At 37.7% G+C, this 22,842-nt stretch overlaps 1 protein-coding gene across 1 annotated transcript in view; it reads right to left on the reverse strand.

Moving 5' to 3' along the window:
* LOC134846362 (CCR4-NOT transcription complex subunit 1-like) overlaps positions 1–22,842 on the reverse strand; it is a 53,196-nt gene that overhangs the window by 24,623 nt on the left and 5,731 nt on the right. The window contains exon 4 of the mRNA XM_063863681.1: positions 13,453–13,611. Within this exon, the coding sequence (XP_063719751.1) occupies positions 13,453–13,611 (159 nt within the window). The remainder of the gene's footprint in view (positions 1–13,452; positions 13,612–22,842) is intronic.

The following is a 22,842-nucleotide window of genomic DNA, read 5'->3' on the forward strand; positions in this document are numbered from 1 at the left end:
GCGTCACTCGAACAACATTCACAAGAAGGCTGGGTGGCGATAGCTTATGCATCACGGTTTCTAAATTCCCTTGAGGAAAAACATTCAGTTAATGAGCTAGAATTACTCGGGGTAGTTTGGGCCATTACATTTCAAATTTTATCTTTATGGAAACAATTCACCGTCATCACAGATCATCAAGCTTTGATCAACGCTTTAAACGCAAGTGAAAGATCAAAAACCAGCCAAAGCAGACTAACTCGGTGGATTGACCGATTAATCCCAATCCATTTTGATATCAAACATTTGGCGGGTAACAAAATGGGGCTAATAGAATATATGTCACGAAATCCAGTTAGATTGGCAATACTCACAAGCGAGTACCATGAGAAATTTGCTGTAGCATCAATTAATGCATTTATAAACAATCTACAAATGATCGACAACGTCAGCTTCAATAGTTTAGCCAATGGGAAAACGGCACCGTGTCAGCTGATCAAAAAGCGCGCGGAAAATAAAAAGATAGCAATTAGTACTTCAAACCCTCAATTGAGAGAACAACATTTCAAAAATTCGGGAAGCGGTCAATCGCAAACACTGAAACAAAATCAGTTCTGCTCGAATCAATCTGAAACTCGTAAAACAATCAGCATTAAAAACACACTTTCAGTAAAAAGTTTTAACGTCGGAAAATTAAAACTACTTTTTCAATCAAATAAACGCAACACAGAAAATGAGTCCAAGACACGACGTAAACCATTTTAAAGGCGGATCTATTCCAGACGAAGTCAAAACATTTAAACCGCGTCGAAGAAAGGAGGAAAAATCGTCAAGCTGGCAGGGGACTTCTGACAGAGAGGAGAGTTTGTCGGACCCTCGGTGGCACAAACGACCATCTACCGCCAGGAAACAAAACAAACAGCCACCACGACTACTTCATCACCGAAAAATACTGTCAAGGACGCAAGAGAGCCACCAGTAAAGAATTTTCCAAAGATAATATTCAACGAAGAAACGACAAAAATAGAAAAGTAAGAACGACACTAGCAGTGCAGTCCGAGGACTACAAAGCGTTTGCAGAAACACAAACTGATAAGACAGGGACACAACATCAGACAGAGATATCGGAACAATGCGTGAGCAGGATCAATCACAACATTGCCAGCCATGAGGAATGTGCCCCAAACGAGGAACCGCCCACAATGACCAACACGCAACTAGAAGAGACAAGCCATCATATCATAACTGAGGGGATAGTGGCCACAGTAACAAGCAACGATGACAGAAGCAGAGGAAGACACACCGCTGTTTCGTAAAAAAACTAGAAGATCCTGGGAATAAAACTCATCGCCGCAGCTACCAGAAAACTTGAAATCTAAGACCACTCATCAATTTTGTCAAAACGCGGGACTGGCACTCAATCATGTCATCATATGACCAGTACTGGTACAATGTACGAAACCGACTACATCTGCGCGAGGACTGTCTGCTCATCGACGAACGTATCGTCATTCCGACACAGCTGCGTCAAACAGTACTGGATAGCTTACACCGGACACATCCAGGATCGGCCGCCATGCTGCACTTATGTCAACATGTGTGGTTCCCAAACATACATCAGTCGATCGTCCAGATGGCAAAAGCTGCAAGCATTGCACAGAGCAAGGTAAGATTCTCAAATCGATATTAGGGAAAACACTCAATCCAAATGGAATCTGTTTCAGAACCAAATGAAGAGATACAATTAGATTTTGCCGGACCCCTTCCAGATGAGCTAAATAAGGACTCTTACAATTTAGTTGCAATAGACAAATGGTCGAAACTCCCAGCGTCAAAAGTCGTTTCAAATACTACGGCAGACGTGAGCAGGAAAAACAAGTGGCAAGAAAAACAATCCGAATGGCTACTAATATGAAAGATCCTAAAAATATACAGTGTCGACGGACAGTGTCGACTATCACGGTAAAGCAATTATGTAGCGTACAAATCCACAAGGAGATCAGGACCTTGTCTTCGTTTTTTAGACATCGAAGCCCCAAAGGCGCCTCAACACAAAATGTTCAAGGAGGATTTGGGAACGGGACTGACAAAGAAATTGACAAGGAAAGAACAAGCGGAGAATCAAGAGCAGAACAATGGACAAATCAGCCCAACCAAACGACGAAACAAACCAACTGGGCGGAGAACGGGCGGACGCCCATGCAATGAGCCACGAGGAATGAGTTTAACCTCAATGAAGAAAACCAGTGCAACTAAATCAAAGAACATAATCATATCCAGTGATACTGAAAGCGAAAAGTCATCAACATCTTCAGAAGCATCCGAGCCATCACCAAAAAGGGTGAGCCGAAAGAAAACTCCGCCAGCGACAACTTCGACATCAGCAATTACAGTACCAACAAGACGATGAGTTCGCCAACGTCAATCAACATTGGCGAAAGCTTTGGGCGACCCCGTCTCGATCAACACAATCGAAGAACCTAAGAACGAGAAGCCGATAAAATTTAACATTGACTCGCCGCCATAGCAACAAACATCACCCTCAAAACCGAGCCTAAAATCGCTAATACAGGAAATGGGTTTCACGGATGAAACACCCGAAAACTTGGCCTGCATGAAATTTCTTGAGCCAATTAGCCCTAAAAACACCGACAACAAAAAGGAGGAAAACATCTTACCTCACCAGACAGTAGTCGAAACAAGATGGAAATACTTTATTTGGAACCAAAGAAAGGAAGAACAGAAGCGAGCAACATAATTAATGAAACAACACAGGAGGAACATGAGAAACTGGAAGACCACAACAACAATGAAGAAACAAAAGAGAAGGAGAAATAACATGATACCTGAAAAGAAAGAATGGAGGCACAAGTCCCCAAGGTACTTGTGCCTCCATAAAAATCAAATTTAAACTACTTGCTAAAAAAAGTCAAAGATCAGTTTTTTGGTCTAACGAGTGCTTTTACAAGGTTGATTATGAAGTGTCCACCGGTACGGACAGATAAACTCAGCATCATTGATGCATATTTGTTTGTTTAACATATTTATATAATGTTTGGTCAGTTGACGTTGTACGGCTGTACGCCGATGTGACAATATGAGCAATAGCTGAGACACTAATTTATGTTTCGTATAAACAGTTGTTTTTATGGAACTCGCATCAATGATTACGTTTATCAATCGGTTCGGATTCGATATACTCACGTCCATACCTACAGGTATGACATGGCGCAGTCAGCCGGATTTTCGAAAAATAAGCTGAACATCAGCCCATTTTGGGAGGAAACCTCAGCCAAACCACCACTGGAGTGGTCGAAATGGACAGCAATATTCGAAATGGCAGTATTTGCGAAGGACGGGATTGAAGTAAGAAATTTTAGGCTTATTCGTTTTTCGACTGAAAGCTGACCTAGCTGATGCAATTATCGCACGTTATTAGGCACACATGATAATCACCACACCCCAGCTTGACCAAAGAGGGGGCGTAGCGAGTTGTATTAGGTGCCTATTAGCATGCGATAATCGCTGTAATTGGGTGTGCATTCAGACAGAAACAAACTAGCCTAAAATTTAACCAGAGGCGAAGCTAAAAACAAGCCACCAATAACGCAGCTACATAAATATTAGAATAGTCAGGAGAGATGAGGTGGTGGTGGGTGACCCCCGTGTTTTAAGCTAGGAAAGAGCATCCCGTCACCCACTTGTGTATTCAGATAGGGAATAGAATTTAATGTATATGGATAGGTTTTGCCATGTAGTCAGATACCAGGTTTGCGATGGTAAGATGGTAAATTTCAAAAAAATTGGCGCCCACATTTTTTGGCGTTCGAATTTGCCAATGCATATGTTTCTTAGGCAACTTCTACTATTTAAATCTTTTGATTAATGTTTAATATGTTTGAAACTATGAAAAATCATCTAAAGCTATACTGAAACCTTATTGTTCAGTTGTTTGAAGAGTTGTTCATCAAGTGCTTTGTGTGTTTTCTCATCATTTGAATACTTTGTGATCGTATGTCTCGATCTATATATTATCTGGTAGCCGTAGGATGAATTACCTATAAGTTTCATGTCTCTGCAACAACTCGCGTTTTCGAGAGGAATACTGTACAAAGCGGTAAACTTTTGTACAATGTAAGCCGAGTTCCATATATATAATGAAGAGATGAGTAAAATATAACCATCTTCTAGTTTAGAACTAGATATTAGCATTCGCTGGGAATGTTTAAGAAGATCATTTTCAATGGCATAATTTGGCATATACTCCCCGATATCATTTCGTCCCACTTCAGTCTTTTGAAAATTGGAGGAAAATTAGCAAATTTTGTTTTCAGTTCATCTGGAACAACTAAGTCACACTGAATATAGCCATAAATGGATCCATCTCTTAATTTTTCCAGTAAAGATTCACTAGAGAGATATCTTTTGTAGGAAAACATGGATCGGATGGGATTCCTAAATTTTTCGTTCGTTTTACAGTTTGCCACCACTCACATCTTTTCGATTTTATATCCTTTTTCGCGAATACAATCTCGTCTCAAGTCATCCATCTATCGCATTTTGTTTCCCCGCTCATTATCATCATCGTTCAATGAGGGACGAGCCTCCTGGTAGCAACAGTTTTGCAGGTAGATTCAAACACTTTTGCATTGATCGCAATATCCATCTACAATGAAACAGTCAATTTTCTATTGATTTCTAGATGCGTGGAAGCTCTCAATTCTGCATTCCGGTCTGGTTTTTGCTAGTGACCATGTTCTCAAAAACGCGAGATTGGCTGTCTAGCTTTGAATTTTTGCATATCGGAATCAAACTCCCATCTTGTGTACAATCCTGTTGGCATATCTTAACACATTGAATATGGGTCAAGCTGGCTCCCATCATTTCCAACGATTGATTTGCAGACATTTGATGAATCCCTGATAAAGGTTCCATCCACAACAGCTTTAAACGTAAACACAATGGGTGGAACTTTTCATTGGTTGATTTGAGCTGACAAATGATTGCCAAAATTGGAAGAGTACATTAAGTTTCAACCTACCCATTTCTTTCTGATGCTTAAACTGAACCATTTTTGTATTGCTTCAAGGGTTTAATTAACAATTCTGTTCTTGTACCACGGCAAAAAAAATCTTGAATTGTAATCATTCTTTTTCTACTAAATCTCACGTAAAAATTTGTAACTATCCCATCCATGTGCTGGTACTGCTTGTTGCTCGTCAACTCCGCTTGATCAAGTTCTGATAAGATAATATTTAAAGCCTTTATCAAGAGGATTATTGTATCTCAGTTTACTGAAAAAACCTACGTATGGAGGTAATTCTTAATTCTCGAGCTCTTCCGCACTGTCAAACCACTCGTAAGGAAACTCTTTTGTCTCACTTGATCTATAGGCTTTAAGAAAGTTGTCTGAAGATGTTGCTCCACCCAGAACCTGAATGAAAGTGTAGGTCTCCAAATTTGAAGGATACAAACCGTTAGCCTTTTTATAACCAATGGTTCAGCTTCTATATCATTGATTAAGTGGGAAATCAAATAGCTCATGGTCAAGTTCAAATCAAATTTTCCACTGTTAAACCCAAATACATGTAACAAGTTAACATAACTCTCCAAATTTTGTTTCAAATCAATCAACTGATTTTTTTGCATTCTCAATAACTGAGTCGGCATATCAGTTTCCTGTGTGTTCTCTATACGCTCGTCTTCATATTCAAAATTTTCAGTTGGATGATTTCGAAATCTTTCATTCAACTGCTAGAAAGTTTTCGACATCCACTCATTTACTACTTTTTCAACATCCTGAAATTTAGCAGTCATTTCGAGCTTATTTTTCTCAACCAAAAGTTCAAGATTGATTAAAAACTTGATTGTCTTTGCGGATCATTGTTATGAAGGAAAATCGGTTCATCTATCAGTTTCGAGGATATTGATACAGAAATTGGAACTTGTTTTCCAATCCAGGTTGTTTTTTAGGTAGCTTTCAGTTCGTTTGTTGGAACATATCGAAACAAAATCAAAAATGGCTAGATTGTTGAGTATTGAGATATTTTTCGAAAGTGGGATATTGAAACCTTCAAATAACTTTTCAAAAATCGTGTATATACATTCTTTGGATAACTGTCGCACTCGATCTTTACAAGTCATAAGATGTCTGTTGAAATTGTCTGACCTGTTGAAAAGGCCATCACAGCTAGGGCATCGAAAACACTTGAACAAATTGTCAATATCATTTGTATAAATGAGATGATTGTTGAATAGCATTAGTTTGGCTGTTTTGTCAAATTTTCCAATACTCCGACGAGCCGATTCTCCCACGCAATCTCCCTCTTGTAAGTCAAAATCGTATAGAAAGATGTTGCATCCGATCATTATTTCAACAAGAGGTAAATCTTCAACAAGAGGTAAAAATGTATCAAAACACACCTGAATTTCCTCGAGTTACTGCACAAGAAAAAAAGAAAAAAGCCCAATAGATTTTCTAACTGATGAAACAGACGTTGACTCTTACTTATTTTCGTTCAAGTTGTCCAAAATAGAGTTCTCAGACTAAGTTAAGAACTATTTAGGGAAACTTACTCAATCAAAGAGTTTACTTTTGATCTTTATATTGCGTATCAAAGCTGCCAACTTATGGCTGATTTACACCTGACTAGGAAAATTTTTAATGATTCTAAAAAATTTGAAAATTTTCAAAAAATCGCACGATAATATATCAATGAATCTTTTTACCCTCTACCCGATACCCAAAACTGTAAAAACTCGCAAACTCGTAAAAACTCTTTTTTTTTCTTTCTTTTAAGACTTTCCAAGTTCAAAATCCTGTTAGATCAGGTCTGGAATCAGAATTCTAGAGATTTGCCTTGAAAAAATTATCACCTTTGAGCCATCCTCTCAAATTTATATCAAAATCAGAGAATTTGACTATCTACTCAAAAACTAGCAATTTCTAACTCACTACATACAAAAAAAACTCGATTAATTTGAGAAAAAATTGGCAGAAGCGCTACTTGTATCAATTTTCTTTTTTTTGTTACTAATATCGGCAATGTTTCTTCTTTTTACAGCAAAAAAAATCAGGTCATTAATTTTTGCGATTTCTTTTGTGTAAAATTATACTTATTTGTAAGATTTGAGTCCTTACAAGATAAACTTTTCTCTGATTGGATCCACCACCATAACAAAAAAGAAAAATTTTTGTCATTCGAAACGACAATAAGTGAAAAATTCCTAAAATGGAACTATGCTTCTGATTGGACGCGACTACCAAGTAAAAGTTCCATAAAAAGAAGCTGAAATCTGATTGGACACGACAACAAATCAAATAAGGAAAATCTATTTTTGATTGGTTAAAATTATATGTTCGAGTTGAAGGTAACCCTCACTTTCAACTAAAAATCTTTTTATTTTCAACTTAACTACTGTCAACACCCTCCTTTCTCAGCTCTAAATCAGTCATAATTCTTGTTTTTCTACTGTATCTTTTACTCAACTAATAACTGGAAATGATCTTGTCAATGCAAAACAGCAACCTGATGTATTCTGTAATACCAATCTAAGTCTGGCACAAGGTGGAAGTGATGCCAAGTGTCTGAGCATTTGGGAATGAACTACTCCCAGATTCCTGACTCTAGATATGTGGCTCAACCAGCCAATGATTCTCTCATTCCTTGGGAGGAGGAGATGGCATCAACCGAAAATCCCATCACAATAGATGAAGATGAGGGCTTCTCAGTAACAATGACGCCTCAAAAAAACCCAACACCAGTTACACCACAACCACCAGCGATGAACACTCGACCACCTTTGCGTAGTATAGAAACTTCAGAACTCTTCGGCTGCTCGACAGCTTTTCGATTACACTTTTCTGTAAAAAGAACTGTAGTTTATTTTTTGTTTTTGTAAACATTTGTTGTTTGATATTTAATTCGTTTCTTTAATTTTATTTTAACTATGAGAATAGATGAAAACTTCAGGGCAAAACAGAAATGATTAAAAAACATTGGAATACAACTTGAACTAGCGCTAAATATTTGCACGTATGTTAAGAAACTCGATCAACTTTGGCACACATTCAAAAAAATACTAGACAATTTGCAAACAAGTAAAACATTTAAAAGAAGCAATTAAATGAAACACTTTTAGCATCTTGAAAAATGAAACACTTTTAGCGCTTTTTAAAAGATAGAAACAATTTTCACGTTTTATAGAAAAAAGTGAATTATTCAGAATAAATCAGAATAAAATCAGAATAGCTTCTTGAAAATCAGAATAAAATACGACATCTTGTTGAAAAATTTGAAGATACTTTTTTGCAAATTCCTGAAAAACTGACCAATTTTTTGTTTTTTGATAATTTCGAAGACAGTTGAAAGAAAACAGATATATTATCGAATGTTTTTTAATTTTTCATTGAAAAATTGACAAGATCATTATTTACAAATCCATAACTATCAAAAAAACAGTCAATTAATTTGAACAAATCAGGTTCATATTTCAACTTTGTACTTTAGGAACTCTTTCCAAAAAAAAGCTGAACCAATAGTTCGTGTGGAAGCCAGTTTTTGGTTGGAACATAAACAATGACGTTTGAACTTTTTGCGTAACAGTCTTTTCTTTGCAAAAATTTGCACTTTTTGTGCTCCTTTCTAAACCAAATTGGGATGAACAGCGCGATCAAGTTAGTTGAAAACTTCGCCAGTTGATGAAATAACATTCGAATAAAATCTGTTTTTGTACAGAGTGTAAAGACAATCGATAATTTGGTATGTGAAATGAAGTTTACCCATTTCTAGTATAAATTGATCAAAAGGTGAACCAATCAGAAGTATGTGGAACTTAAAATTACCACAGAACAGTAAGAATTGTGGGTAGAGACACAATAAACTTGGGTAACTATATATTTTTCTTAAAAGTCACTGGAAACGGAAATAGCAATTTTTCAAAAAAAACTCAAATAAAAGCTGTTAAGAGCTCCACACATAGCAGCAGCCATCTGGAACGAAGACTTTTGCTTAGAATTGTGTATTTATATTTGAGCACTAACAACTACACAATTCCATAGTTGTAAACTTCGCAAAAAAATACATTTGCTTTTCTGTTTCCTTTTATGGTTGACTGATTGTATCAATGTTTACTTCCATTTCATTTAATTTCAAAATCACTTCTCTCAACTCTCCTCATCTGATGAGTCTGTTCTCTTTTTTAAAAATGTACTCAACACAAGACACCAGTCCCAATTATTTTGAAATTTCAAAAATCATACGAGAATTGGCTTGCTTGGTCCCAAAAATCCTGCAATGGGAACATTGAATTGAATCCTGCTTTCAACTATTCAAGAAAAATGAGTTGGGAAAACTCCTTAAAAGGCAGCGAGACTATCTTGGTGAAAAAGAAGCAGCAATTAGAAATACTTTTATTCACGATGCTGAAAACCTTGGACTCAGCCCTATATTGGAACTCACTTCTGACAAAGAGTCAACTATGGATCAGGAGCTTGCCAACAAAGTGTATGACATTGCAACTTACAATAGAAGACAAGTTTGCGTCACGATCATGCCTCCCTAAATTCTGACTTTTTGCGTAACAGTCTTTTCTTTGCAAAAATTTGCACTTTTTCTGCTCCTTTCTAAACCAAATTGGGATGAACAGCGCGATCAAGTTAGTTGAAAACTTCGCCAGTTGATGAAATAACATTCGAATCAAATCTGTTTTTGTACAGAGTGTAAAGACAATCGATATTTTGGTGTGTGAAATGAAGTTTACCCATTTCTAGTATAAATTGATCAAAAGGTGAACCAATCAGAAGAATGTGGAACTTAAAATTACCACAGAACCTTAAGAATTTTGGGAAGAGACACAATAAACTTGGGTAACTATATATTTTTCGTAAAAGTCACGGAAACGGAAATAGCAATTTTTCAAAAAAAATTCAAAAAAGCTGTTAAGAGCTCCACACATAGCAGCAGCCATCTGAAACGAAGACTTTTGCTTAGAATTGTGTATTTATATTTGAGCACTAAAAACTACACAATTCCATAGTTGTAAACTTCGCAAAAAAAATACATTTGCTTTTCTGTTTCCTTTTATGGTTGACTGATTGTATCAATGTTTACTTCCATCTCATTTAATTTCAAAATCACTTCTCTAAATTCTCCTCATCTGATGAGTCTGTTCTCTTTTTTAAAAACGTACTCAACACAAGACACCAGTCCCAATTATTTTGAACTTTCAAAAATCATACGAGAATTGGCTTGCTTGGTCCCAAAAATCCTGCAATGGGAACATTGAATTGAATCCTGCTTTCAACTATTCAAGAAAAATGAGTTGGGACAACTCCTTAAAAGGCAGCGAGTCTATCTTGGTGAAAAAGAAGCAGCAATTAGAAATACTTTTATTCACGATGCTGAAAACCTTGGACTCAGCCCTATATTGGAACTCACTTCTGACAAAGAGTCAACTATGGATCAGGAGCTTGCCAACAAAGTGTATGACATTGCAACTTACAATAGAAGGCAAGTTTGCGTCACGATCATGCCTCCCTAAATTTTGACTCGACTCTTCACTGCAAAAGAGAATGAAGCAATGAAACAAGTTGCCTATGACAACTAAACTTTGAACGAATTCAAACTTTCCCAAATTTTTAGGAGACTTTAATGTGTTTACTATGTTTTTGTCATTCATCACTTAGTTTTCTAGTTGAACAGTATGAGTTAGAATATTAGGTTCTCAAGAAACTTATCTTAACACTTCACACTAAATTAGAACTTTATCATATTGTTATACCAGAAAAGTCTCTAAAATCAGAATAAAATACGACATCTTGTTGAAAAATTTGAAGATGCTTTTTTGCAAATTCCTGAAAAACTGACCAATTATTTGTTTTTTGATAATTTCGCAGACAGTTGAAAGAAAACAGATATATTATCGAATGTTTTTTAATTTTTCATTGAAAAATTGACAAGATCATTATTTACAAATCCATAACTATCAAAAAAAAACAGTCAATTAATTTGAACAAATCAGGTTCATATTTCAACTTTGTACTTTAGGAACTCTTTCCAAAAAAAAGCTGAACGAATAGTTCGTGTGGAAGCCAGTTTCTGGTTGGAACATAAACAATGACGTCTGAACTTTTTGCGTAACAGTCTTTTCTTTGCAAAAATTTGCATTTTTCTGCTCCTTTCTAAACCAAATTGGGATGAACAGCGCGATCAAGTTAGTTGAAAACTTCGCCAGTTGATGAAATAACATTCGAATAAAATCTGTTTTTGTACAGAGTGTAAAGACAATCGATAATTTGGTATGTGAAATGAAGTTTACCCATTTCTAGTATAGATAGTTTTTGTCATGAAAAACTTTGAAGTATAAATTCTATTCTAAGCACTTCAGCATTTTGGGCGATGCGTGAACAAACATAAAATTATGCTTCCTTTTAAACGAGTACAATTCAGACCACTAACCCGATAAAAAATGAGCCGAAATCATTTAAGCCGAATAAAGTTGTTAAAAATATAGCAAAATATATGAAGTCACGGCTAGTAAAGCTAGAAGTTGCAGAAGTAACCAAAATTACTGAAAGCAACAAGTGAAAATTGCATGCAAAAAGATGTGGCAACTTAGCATAAAACAGAAGCATGTGATTCATGTGATTCTGTAAAACAAGTTGTAAACCCGAAAACATTCCGATTTGATAAACTTTTTTTATAGTAAGCGGAAATTCTAAAACCACTTGATTTTGATTCACTTAAAAATTCTAAAACCACTTGATTAAAAATTCGATTAAGTGCATTCTCAGAAATTGCAAATATGAGAAAGCAAAACTTGAAATAGCGAGTCTTAAAGCTCTTTGAATTTCAAGAACAATTTATGATTCGCACTATCTTGATAGTTAACTCATTTTAAGAAAACTGGATTAAAAGGAAGAGTTATATTCCGCTGAGAAATTTTTGGAACTAGATGTGGATGATCACGTTTTTCGTAACCTTTACAACTTTTTGCTCTTCTATAGGATAAAGTGTCTTCCTTTTACAAATAAAGTGAACTGAACCTAAAAATAAATCAAAAGTCAAAGCGCGAAAAAGTAAATTTGAACCTGAAAAAAGTTTTTAAAAAATACCAAGACCTTTATAAGAGTCTGAACTACGTTCATCGACTCTTAAACCAGATTGCTTGTTCTCAAGACAATATCCGAATTTGGCATGTCTTTTGAACAGATTAAGCTCATCAGGCAAGTTTTTTCAACGACGGAACGTATTATCGCAGTCCACGGGATCAAACAGCTTTGGCGTAGGACTGCGATTGCACGCAGCGTATTTCAAGACAAACATTATCAGTAAGCGAAGGAAAGCTTGCAGCAAAAAATGACTGAGTTGGACAACACAAATGTGCCAACCTCGATGCCCATAACGAATGAGTTAGTGTTTAGGGAGGGTAAGAGTTCTTATCCAGCCAGTTGCGATTATAAATCCACTACTCTATTGAACTTGGAGATCATTCAATCTGGTTTTGCACGTTACAGACCAGCTGAACCAGAATGAAAGAGATGAGGATATCAAAAGTGACTCCAGGATTGAGGTGAGTTTGTAAAATGTGGGTAACACAGTTTCATTCTTCATGACATTTGTTTTGTTTCTGACGAGATGAGAATGGCAGTGGAATAAGAGTTTAAGATTCAGATTTTCCTCGTGTAGGCATGGTTGGACAATCGTTTGAAGATAAGAAACATTAGGGACTGTCATAGTGATAGAAATGGCAAAGTCGGTATGTTATTTACTGAGATGCCTAGAGGACATGTAATAAATACAGAAGATAGGCAACAGCACTCATCCTTGAGGACCCCTTGTTTCATGCATCTCATTTTAAACTTATTGTCTCTAAATTCTACAGAAGTAGCACAGCCTCGTTTAGACTGTAACAATACAATTAAATGAGGCACTTAGCACAGTGGTAAGGCGTTCACTTTGAAATCGTCAGGTCGTGTAATCGATCCCATGCCATGGCAATGATAGTGTGTGAGGACGAGCTCCACTTGACCTCTAGCTTCAGGTCTACCACAACCTGACCAAATTTGGCTGCAATAGTGGTACCACGTAAAAGTTCTAGACGCAAAAAAAACGGCCTTGAGTCGCAAAAAAAACAGCTTCGCTCAGCAAAAAAAATAACACTGTCTGGAATGTGGGGAGATAATACAAATGGACTATCGTCGACAGGACTGTTAAGGCCTACTGATAGCTCCTCTGCGATTCGCAGGAACTACAATTATAATTATTAATTAAATGATGTTGCTTTTTCACGGCCATGATGAGTACGATTGGCCAGTGATTAATGACTCTTTTCCCGAGTACAGCGCATCAGCTGACGCAGCATCCGATGACATTCAGTGCAGAGGCTGCGCCAATTTGGGCCACGTAGCATTCGACTGATGAGTATTATGGACAGCCAGTTTACACGCTGAATGAGGACAGCCTGTCTCACCTGTACATGATTGCTGGATTGATTCTGTCCCATTGTCCCAGTGGCCTGTTGGATTCCACTTGCTCCCCCCACTTCCTCAACACTTGAGCCATGGAGAGAGGGTGGTACTGTTGTACTGGGAGCTGCAACACTTTTTTCCTGCTGCCCAAAACTTATACACTGAAACACAAACACCATATATATCGCACCAAAGCAGCCATAGTCTAACACTTTTTTAAAAAACACGCAACAGCAACTTTTTAGTTTTTCATCTTTTGTCTGGCTTAAGTTGTGACTCGACTGGCAGCAATCAGTTTGAACAGCTTGATACAATTTTTTTTCCAAACAATTTTTTGCACTAAAACATTTAAATACGGGGAACCCTTACCCCTTCCCGCATATAAATCTAAATCATGGACCAAAATCGCGCTGAGGAGCTCAAGTGACCCAATAAAACGTTTATACACAGGCGAAGCACGGCTTCGCAATGCTTGTCATACAAAACAGACATAGTAATGCAAATAAGCGAAGAAATGGGATGAAAGCAACTTTTGAAAATTTATTTGATATGATGTACGCATTTGAGATTTTAAAAATCATAACCATCGTCTACAAAAACTTTATACTCTATCTCGAATGATGTTCAATTTATACACTCGAATCCTCATGAAACTCGATAAGCAGAAAAATACTATTTTGCCTCACATGACTCAAAGTGAGATAATTAAGCCATTTTAGGATAAGGTGAAACTCGACCCCCTGACGACCCAAGAGTCCTCCTTTGTACTATTTCGAAATTAAAATTATTGGCGGACGGACCCTGAATTTTATCTAACGGCGCATTGGTCGCCATAATATACTAATTGAGGGGAGATCGCGCGCCGATAAAACGCAATTTTTTGGTCAAAAAAAATCCGAAAAATGCCTTTTTTGGCCTGTTTGTTAAAAATTTTGGCAGCGACGCCGAAAATTTGGTCCAAATAGTGATTTGTGACAGTTTGGAAAACAATTTGGTCGACCTAAAATAAAGATCGATAAAATTTCGAAACTTTTTGAAAATCCCCCTAGGGAAAAACCCAGATCCACCCCTAATCGGATTTGAGGAGTATTGAGTAATACATGAGACAGTAAAAAAAATTGAAAGCCAACTAAAGCAGGACCGCAACTGAGATAAAACATCGTGTGGTTCTCGATAGGTATTGCTTTGAGGTGAATGAATACAAATAACCTTAGAGCGACGAGATTAGGCAAGGAACTTCTTTCCTTGCTTTGTCTTGTTTAGTTTTAAAATAATTTTAGAGTGCTCAAAAACCAAAACAGGAGTTTTCGTCTCGGTTATTGACAACTACGGGTGGCTTTTCGTCAACAGAAAAATTGGATAATCGCTAATCGTCAGCGTAAAAGGCGAGGCGAAAAAGTTCTGATGAGGAGGGCGTCATGGAAATATTTATAAAAATCTGGAGATAACATCATGTTGATGCTTGGCATTTGGTAAGTATTCACTGAAAATTGGATGGATGAGCCTCTCTTAAGTTTTAATTACTGGACAGGAAGTGAAAGGAACTTGTATGATGTGGATAGCCTTAAGTCTTATCTGGTTTTAGCAAAATTAAGACTTTCAAGTTTTCCCACTCCTTTCCACTCTTGGGGGATTATATTGTCAGACAGCGAGTTAACTTAAAAGAAAAGTTAAGCAGTGAAAGATTAGAGGAACTAACTTTCATAGGCCATCAGGGATGTTTGTTTAGTGGGAATTGCACAAGCCATCCGGACCGCGGACTTTGGATAGTTTGCTATCTACGATGGCTAGTTTTATCTGTTGTTGGAAAAAGTAGTGTTTTATGAAAGAGGGAGTTTGGCAATTTTTCGCCTCGTTGTGGGAGGTAGTTTGTCTGAAGCGTGGGCCCTGGCGTTGGTGGACTGTTTGTTGAAAGTTTTGGCTATATCTGGTGGGGAGTAGATGAAAGTTGAGTCAATTTTTCATGGGTACTTGACAGGCCTCGATCCGTTTGGGGAGTGTATCACTTTCTAAACAAAAGATTCTGGCCCCAGTGCAATAGACGCAGGTTTGGCGGGTTGGTTTCCATTTCTTTTGTTTTTGCTGTCTGTTTCAAAAATTTTCTGTTTAGTTGAGCTACGTCGGGATCTACGGTTTCGCTGAAACAAGGGTTAAATTTTTTCTGACGCGAGAGTGGAAGATTCCTCAGAGAGAAGGTGTGGGGTGTATGAAACGGCGAGCGAGTCTATGACGGCAATCTGCCCAGATGACTACGTTTTGGAGAAATCTCCCGTCTGCGGCAACAGTAAGAGGAAGCGCCTGCTTCAAAGAGGCCAGAGGCAATCTCCTCAGTGACGCTTTTCCAGTCAGCAACAAGAAAAAATAGCATATCAATTCTGGAAAAAAAAACTCAGATGTTCACTCAGGGGTAGTTGAAGAAACATGGGGTGATCAGATCCTGGGGATTCTAGCCGGGACCAAGATGGAAGCCAATTGCAACAATGATTGAGACGCCAGTGAAATGTCGACAGAGGACCGCAGAAATTCTGCGTTAACAAACATTCTGTTTTGGTTTTCATTTAAGGGCGCAAAAGTGGATTAGGTAATTTCATTTATGAAAATCTGACCGCTTTTATATTCTATGTTGGAGTACTATCAGTTTGAGCGTTCGTTGGTATCGCCTAGTACAGATGCGTCACCAGATTCTAGCACATTGGCAGGGGATGCAGCGTAACTGGCGGGGCAACAAGATCAGCTGAAAGTTGTGCGTGACTGGAGAGGCAGCATGTGGTAGGGACCAAATTGAGATAGTCAAGCTCGGGATCACCAGCGGAAAAAGTGGGGGGACGCTCTGCCCCGCAAGGATTCGGCCCCCTAAGACACAGCGGGTCCCCCTTTGTACTATTTGGAGAAGTTGTTGGCGGACAAACCCGGACGCCAATGTATAGTAAATTTTGAGGGGAGCGCGCGCCGAAAAAAAACGCAACTTTTTCAGTAGTGCCAAAAACGCATTTTGTGGCCTGCTTGTTCAAAAAATTAGCTGCGACGTACAAAAAATTTGTCAAGATTTGATTAGTCTGGTATAGTTTATTTAGGAGAATAATATTATACAGACAGGTAAACAATAAACCGCATGTACAAATCAAACCCACCAAGAATCATGCAAAAAGCTATGCAGCTTATCGAGGCATGACCCTGAAAAAACCTATGACAGAAGTTGCGAGATAGTATCCGACTTGGTGATTCAAAAAAAATAAATCTAAGAAGATCTCCATTATCTTTAAGAAACAATGAAAACAATTTTTTGAAATACTCATTTAGTTGATGCTCAGTTAATTGGTTTAGGTTATCTGGTATCAGCTCGTTTGATTTCAAAAAATTATAACATTTAAGAGACACATTTTTCCAAGAACGTAGCATTATTTGTGTTCTAGTTTTCATGCTTGGTAAAATTTTTGCCACAGAGGCCCGAGTAACCCGACGATTATTCAGAGATTCCAAATTAAAAGTTTCAAGGGGAGTTTTACCACGAAGTTGACAAAACGTTTCTTTGAATATTTGTCCGAAATATAAGTCAAAAACGGTGTCAATCTCAAACGAATGTAAGATATATGAGGCATGCTCAAATTTTCTCTTGAAACAAATAGTTTTAAAAAGACGTTTTTGCATCAAAAATATTTTTTCTAATAGGTTTTTTGATGTTGCACCAAATGCAATTAAACCGTAGGAAATGAGTGGCTTTGCATAGCAGATATAAAATTTAACCAGCACATTTTTCGAGAAATAGTTTCTACTCTTGAATAGTAAACCGTTAAATTTAGCTTATTTACCACAAACATTATTAATATGACATTCAAATTTGAGTCCGTTGTCCATTTGAATTCCTAAATACCTAAAATCAGAAACCTCGGCGAGTACATTATTACCAAAAGAAAACTTTTCATTCAAGTTATCCCGTCCAAACTTCATTATTTTGCACTTCATTTGATTTATGAGCAGTTTGTTATTATTGCACCAATTACGTATTTTATTTGATTCTGTCTGGAACTTCGTTTTGGATGCAAATTTTTGAGCATCAACTACCGTCGTATCATCTGCAAATAATGTTAGCTTAACGTTGCTGGCCGACGGCATATCATTTATGTAAAAAAGGAACAGAAAAGGAACAGAAATGGCCCCAAAACTGAACCTTGAGGAACACCTTTTGTACATTCTAGCATATTCGAGACGGATTGATTCGAATAGACATATTGTTTTCGCCCTGTAAAATAAATTGAATGTGAATTTTCCATCTGAACCCATATTGATAAAATTTGTCAAGCAAAATTTTCCGATCAACTGTATCAAATGCTTTTTTCAAATCAATAAAGCAGGAGTAACCAAATTTTTTATTATCGATTGATTCACGAAAAAAGTCATTAATGGACAAAATGGCATGAGTACTGACGCTTATCAATCAAGTTGTTTTTAGCGGCAAAACTATATATGCGCTTGAAAATTAGTTTTTCAAAAAGTTTACTTATACAAGACAACAAACTAATTGGACGGTAGTTATCGGGTTCAGTTTTGTCGCCATTTTTATACAACGGTAAAATTTTTGCAATTTTGAAAAAATTAGGAAAACACTCTTTTTGGAAGCAGATATTGAAAAAATGCGCTAAATGGTCAGCCAGCACCGGAGCAGAAAATTTTACCATTTTACTACATATCCCATTATGACCAGTAGACTTTTTATTGTTCAAGTTTTTAATTTCCTTCAGTATCTCATATCGATCGGTATCATATATAACGAACGTGTTGTTATTTAACTGGAAAATTTGATCTATACACGTTTTGTTTGAAGTTTTCTGTTAGTTTTTCTCCAATAGTAGCGTGTTAATTGAAAAAATTAACATCGAACGAAGCAGTATTCAAATTTTATTTACCACAAAAATGTTTTGAAGCATCAAAAATTCCTGACGCGTTCTTCTCCCTCGTTATCAAGTTATCATAGTACCGGCGTTTACTCACCCTTATAGCCTTAATAACATTGTTCCTACATGAGGTGAAATTATTTCTGTTTTCAATGGATGGTGTCTGAACCCACTTTTTGTGTAACACATTTTGGTTATTCATCATTTTCTTGATTTTCAGATTAAACCATGGGTGGTTGTTTTTATTCTTTCTTCGGATTTTTTTAAGCAATACTTTGAAAATTCATCAATCAAGATTTGGGTCATTTCAATGATGTAAAGGTCAGGATCGTCATCATTAATTTTGTTCAATCGAAGATAGGGTCCTATAGTGAATTGTGACAGTTAGGATAATCAATTTGGTCAACCTTAAGAAAGATCGATTAAATTTCGAAACATTTTGAAAATCCAATCCCTCGAGAAAGTCCTAGATCCTCCCTTCGACTCGGTTATCGAAAAACACGGGTGAATTTTCGTTCAACAAGCGGTGGATAAAAAATCAGCGGCTTCTTCTTTGGAGCATCTGAGAAATAATTTTCTTGATTCTTTGAAATAATTCGGAAGAATGGATGGTAATCGTCAGCGTAAGAGATGAGGCGAACTCTTTCTAGGCAATTAACTGATATTCACTGGAAATTGGGTTGATGAGCCTCTCTTACATTATACTTACTGGGCAAAGAAGTGACATGGACTTGTATGACGTTGACAGCCTTAAATCCTGGAGGACTGCCATATGGATTTCTTTTTCCGTTAAAAAAAGCTGCAACTTTCGTGCTTTCCCCGAGATTTCGCCACAATTCAATTTCAAGACTTTTAAAAGCCTTTGGCTGGTGTTTGAGAACAAGAATTGCCCAGATGGGTTGGTTGGATAGCTGAAAATTGGGGTGACTCTAGGGGCAGTCTGTGGATGGGAGTTTCAGCACAAGATAGTCAAGCTCTGGATCACCAGTGGATTAAGGGAGACGGAGACGGGGGCGGACGCGCCTACCCCCTCAGGGATTCGACCTGCTGCCGACCAAAAGGGTCCCTCTTTGTACTATTTGGAGATTTAAAATGTGGGCGGACGGATCCTGAATCTTTTTAACGTCGGCGCAGAAAATTTGGTCAAAAAATGGTATTTTAGTGATTTGTTAGAGCAATTTGGTTGACTCAAAACAAAAAGGTCAAAAAAATGTCTTGAAAATTGAAGCAATATTTCAAGTCTTCCCAGCCACATAGGTGGCACCACGCTTGCTTGCGCTGGCGTTCTTTTGGAACAAGGAACTTGACCGCGACGCCGATTTGAAACTAATCAAACTTAAGGAAATAGGATTCTTAATTGCTTGATCTTTGATCAATTTTTCACATTTCAGAGGGAGATGAAATTTGGAAGCAGTAAATAGAAGGCTACTGTGAAGTTGTCGGGATTGATTGCGTGGAAAATGGAACTTGAGAAGAAGGTGGCGAAGATGAATTGAGAGTGTCGGGTGGTCCTCAAGCAGCTGGAGTTGGTTGATGCAAACCCTGATCCTGTGGTTAAGAAAAGGAGTAGAGCACATCGTTATAGAAAATTTCGGAAAGATGCGTTAGGAAGAAGGATGAAGAAGAGTTGGATGACTGACCATTGTTTTTGAACTTTGTTTTTGATCTGTTTGTTTCTAGAATGTATTGTTTTAATCTCTCATCGTCTTTCAACGGTAATTTCTGAAATCTTAAAATCGGTCGTGTACCAAGCTTCCAATTCCCTTTTTTTACTTGCACTACCCTCACTGGACTATCATTTCCTGCATATACATTTTCCACGATTCCAAGTGGCCATGATAAAAAGGGGTTATCATCATCAGTTATGTATACAAGATCTCCTTTTTCAGTTTCGTTTTTGTACACGGTTCTTATGACTTGAATATTCAAGAGTCTATTTCCCAGATATCTGCAATCAGTTTTAACGGACATTTTTCATCTTCAGTATGCTCATCAATAGTAGGATCAGCAACAATGGGCAACTGACTTGACTTGAAGCCATTTTGAAGCATTGATGGAGTGAGTGGCACAAGGTCTTTGGCATCATCCGAGATCGTTGTGATCAGTCTTGATTTGAGTTTAGCATCTATCTGACAGAGCACTGTGTACATAACAATTTTAATTTTTACTCCATTGCCTGCTGTCTCGTGATAGAGTACTTTCATTGACTTAAAAGCAGCTTCCCATAGCCCTTCGAAGCTTGGAGCTGTTGCAGGTATAGTAGTCCAATTGATACCTAAGTCTCGATCATGACCAGGGAGGCTGTTTATCTTGTGTCTATCTTGTAGAAGTCTCTTCGCTTGAATCAGCTCGAGACGTTTGCAGGCTTGACAAGGTTTGCGGTACCTCAAGACATGTCTATAGCCTTAACTTAGTCCAATTTATCCATACACTGCTACTGGATCAATCAGAAACTGGAAGCAATTGAGCCCAAGAGTTTTGACACTGTTGTCATTTTCTGCTAAGAAAAACTCTGTTTTCATGCAATTTGTCGGGTATATCGTTTATGACAACCTCGCTGTTACTTGCCCACTTCCGATTGTGCAGGCAGGCTTTGTACAGAGTGTGCGTGAGACTGGTGCATTATGATGGCTTGTTCCTCAGTATCTTCACCACCAACGTAAAAGTCCACGTAGATGGACTCGCGAATTGCTAGCTTTGTCTGTTCATCTTGTTGTGTCGGCGGTATCTGACAAGAATCGTATGGCGGTATGGCTACTTGAAGCTACAGCATAGATGGCACGAGTCATCAGGTACTTCTCAATTGATTTCCCTTCTCTTCTCCAGTAGAGCTGATGTTGATTTCTGTCTTTAGGGTATAGTCCTATTTGCCTGTACAAATTGTGAAGAACCGGAAAAGAATGTTGAAAAGGTCTGGCTGGTTGAAAAGGTCTTAACTACTTTCAAACTGCATGAACTACTTTCAAACTACTTTCAACTGATTCGTTGAAAACAGCTCTGAGTCCAACTTCCAAACAGCATGATGAGGCATGATGAAGTACTTCCCGACTGGGAGAAATTGATCTGACACAGGTACCTTCTCGGTATGGCCATGGTCTATCAAGAGCTTCAGTCCCATCGTGTGCAGTTTCCCATGCCTTCTAAGATTCGAGATTCTCGACGAGAAGGAAATGCCACAAATCGTTTTCCACTGACCTTCCGAGTGCCTTGATGAACTGCGAAGTCTCATTGAAGACTGAGTATAGCCGACGAAGCTGAGACAAATTCTCCGTTCGGACTGCAGTGAATCCGTGAATTCGTGACAAAAGCTTTCGAGGGATGACTGGATCGTTTTTATATCTCTGCTCTAGCATTTGCAGAGTTGCTATCTCGTAGTTGCTTTCTGGCGTCTCCAAGCTCAAGATGAGCTTAGTAGTATGGTTCGTCAAGCAAGATACGTCAATTTTTGAACCGGTGACAACTTGTCATTGTCATGGACAGTTGATCGAAATTGATCAATGAAGCTTAGACAGGCCGTGAAATCGCCTGCGGCTAGGCAGATTGATCTGCGGCAATCTTGGTGTGATCGTTGTAGGTTCAATCTGTATAGTTGCAACAGGGTTGATAGGCTGAATTGATGCAGCTATCATTCTCTTTGACGCTTGTAGAGTTTGGCAAGCAGCCTTCTGTGTGTTCTGACATTGATCGAATACTTGATCGTATTCTGCATCAAGTATTGACGGTGATAGCGTCAAGCAGCTTGTGATCAACATTTGAGGATTGAGCCGAGCAATGCTCAAACTCGGTTGTTTCATCGCTCCACTCGTCGTGATTACAATTGAGGGTAGCACAAATGTGGCTAACTTGAGAAATTTGCCGTTGCAAAACTCGCAGACAGTTTCTTTGAGCTCGTTTAGGCTTCTCCATAGCTGATGTAGTTTGACTTTCTGTAGTATGCTCAGCCAGTGTGCTTAGTTTCCTTAGGTTATGGGGCGGACCAGAATTTATACTTTGCGATAGCTGGAAAGCGACTGTACGGTAATAAAATTGAATTAAGGATGATTTAGTTCCTATAAATTGCGGGCAAATTAAATCAATAAATTATGGCAAAATTAACATCCGTTTTCAATTGAGTTTATATGCAAACGAAATATCTTGCCATTTAAAACATGCTGTGTTTAATCCAACATTATTACATTGTGCTTTGTCAAAGCACATGCTATGAAAAAGCTGTGAAGGTGACCCAAAAGTGGCATCAGGATTTAATCTACACCAATATTTGCGACTTCGGTTGAAAAAAAAAGAGTTCATACTATGACACAAGCTTTGCTTGTTTAAAAATGAGAACACTTCAAAAAAAATTGCTTAAAGCAGGTGAAAATGGAAGTTTTCAGCAATAAGTCTTATGTAGTACGCAGACAAACGATAGTCCGACATTTGAAAACTTTTTTAAAACAGTTTCAAGTTAAAAAAAAACGCTCTAGACCGTACTTGAAAAATTTGTTTATTGAGGGGAAGATA

Source organism: Symsagittifera roscoffensis, chromosome 5, assembly GCF_963678635.1.
Source record: "Symsagittifera roscoffensis chromosome 5, txSymRosc1.1, whole genome shotgun sequence".
NCBI classification, from domain to species: Eukaryota; Metazoa; Xenacoelomorpha; order Acoela; family Convolutidae; genus Symsagittifera; species Symsagittifera roscoffensis.